The sequence below is a fragment of the Corapipo altera genome, unplaced genomic scaffold (genome assembly GCF_003945725.1).
Source record: "Corapipo altera isolate COAL_440 unplaced genomic scaffold, ASM394572v1 206, whole genome shotgun sequence".
NCBI lineage: Eukaryota > Metazoa > Chordata > Aves > Passeriformes > Pipridae > Corapipo > Corapipo altera.
This window is the reverse complement of record NW_020885032.1, coordinates 676,364-678,486: the sequence shown is the minus strand read 5'-3', so window position 1 is coordinate 678,486 and position 2,123 is coordinate 676,364. Positions and strand designations below refer to the sequence as shown.

At 58.0% G+C, this 2,123-nt stretch overlaps 1 protein-coding gene across 2 annotated transcripts in view; it reads right to left on the bottom strand.

Annotated features, from left to right (window-relative positions):
* Positions 1-2,123, bottom strand: part of LOC113959300 (1-phosphatidylinositol 4,5-bisphosphate phosphodiesterase gamma-1-like) — a 26,298-nt gene that overhangs the window by 16,663 nt on the left and 7,512 nt on the right. For both annotated transcript variants that reach the window (XM_027668222.1, XM_027668221.1), the window contains exons 2-7: positions 1,850-1,999; positions 1,659-1,752; positions 1,498-1,545; positions 608-692; positions 395-475; positions 266-300 (exon numbers count right to left, since the gene is read on the bottom strand). In XM_027668222.1, the coding sequence (XP_027524023.1) occupies positions 266-300; positions 395-475; positions 608-692; positions 1,498-1,545; positions 1,659-1,752; positions 1,850-1,999 (493 nt within the window). The remainder of the gene's footprint in view (positions 1-265; positions 301-394; positions 476-607; positions 693-1,497; positions 1,546-1,658; positions 1,753-1,849; positions 2,000-2,123) is intronic.

Genomic DNA, 2,123 nt, shown 5'->3' with positions numbered 1-2,123 from the left:
CCTGCTCATCTGCTCTATCCCTGTTCCCATCCTCACTCCCATCCCAGTTCCCATCCCTGCTCCCTTTCCCTCTCCCATCCCTGCTCCTCCCTGGTCCTATCCTTCTTCCCATCCTGCTTCCATCCCCGCTCCCTTTCCCTCTCCCATCCTCTATCCCATCCTCTCTCTCACCCCCTGCTCTGCCCAATCCCTGCATTTCCCACTCTGTGGATCCCACCCTTGGAATCTTGGCCGGATGGAAGCCACAGCATTCCCAGGAACTCACCTCAGAGGGAAGGAGAGCTCCAGCTGCTCGATGACCTGCAAGGAGGGGAGGAAGGGACGAGGCTTAGCCGGGAGGGGACACATCACACGGGTTTGGGGGACACTTGGGAAGCAAATCCCTGGATCTTACCGACTTCTGGGCGTCAAACATCAGGTTTTTGTAGAACTGGATGAAGTGGGAGAAGGTCATTTCATTCCTGGCTTCCACTTCCTGGGGGAGACGGGGCCGGAGGTGAGAGCGGGGCCACCCCTCCGGACACAAGGACACCGGGACGGCTCCAGCCCTCCTGGAAAAGCTGGAAAACCATCTCCCTCCCGGGTGGGGTGTTCAGGGGGTCCTTACCACAAGTTTATCCCGCAGGAATCTCATGTTGGGAACGCGGTAGTTCACCTGGGGCAGCATCGCCTTCAGGTCCTTCACGGTGATGCTGCCGGAGCGGGAGACGGAGTCGGGATGGAGAACCGACCCCTGGATGGGTCTTGGCTCCCAGCCTCGAGGTTCCCACCCCAAATCCTGGTGCCTGGCATGGGGATCCCACCCTCCTCCTGGTCTGTGGACCCCTCCAGGTACAGGACCTGGAGAAATCATGGATATCCCATCCCAGGAAGTGCAGAAGGCCAGGATGGACAGGGTTTGGAGCAACCTGGTCTAGTGGAATTCCATGACCTTTAGGTCTCTTCCCACCCAAACCATTCCATGATTCCATGACCACTAGTGGAAAAGCAATGGAAATTGGGATCCCTGTGGCCCTCACACCCAAATCTCTGATTTTCCGTGTCTCCAAGCATCCCAAAAAACCTGGTGCTCCCTTGTCCCATGTGGTGTTTGGCACGAGTGTGAGCAGAGGGTCAAAGAGAGGAAGCACATCCCAAGAACCAACTGGGTTCTCTAGGCTGTCATCCCACCTGGAGATGATGCCCATTCCCATCTCCATCATAATTTAAGTGCAAATTCCCTTGGGTAGGGATTTTCCCTGCCTTTGGAAGTTGTTTCTGGGCTGCATTAATGGTCCAGCCTCTCCTGCCACTGGTGGAAAAGCAACGGAAATCGGGATCCCCGTGGCCCTCACATCCAAATCTCTGATTTTCTGTGTCTCCAAGCATCTCAAAAAACCCGGTGCTTGCTCCCTCATCCCATGAAACCATCAGCTTTGGGATGCAACCGGGGGAATCTGGTCCTGTCCTGCCAAACCCACCACCTGCTTCCCAACTCGGGGCCGTGCCGGCGCTCACCTGCCTTCCCGTGCCCGGTCCATCCCGTCAAACTGCTTCCGGAGCCACCTGGGAAAGAAGGAAGGGACGGACACGCAGCGCTCAGCGTCACGGAGGAGCAAACCCAGGGGGAATTTTTGTCCCTCAGACAGGGAATTGGGATCTGCCGGCGCTTGCCCCACCTCTCGATCTGCAGCGGGGTCTGGGCCCTCTGGGTATCAGCCACCAGCCAGTTGAGCCCCGTTATCCAGAGGTTGATGTCCTCCTCGCAGAAAGCTGGAAAAGGAGAAGGAGGGATGGGTGCTGTGGGATGCCGGGAAGGGGGTGGGATCCAAGGGGAGGGATGTGGGAGCGGGGAGGGAGCCCAACGCACCGGCCACGCTGAGCGTCCGCAGCCGGAAGTCCATCCCGTAGAGGATGATGAAGCACATGGTGAAGTCCAACTTCCGAGCGTCCTCGGGGTAGCGCTCGAAATCCCGGGAATTCTTGCCCAGGCGGATCTCCTTGATCTCCCGGATGTCGACTGCGGGGAGAGAGGAACATGGACGCGGTTCCTTATGCTGTGGATCTGTGTGAGGGACTCATGGAGGCTGCAGGAGGTGGGACTGCCAGGATGGGACATTCCTGGGAATGTGTGATGGAATTGC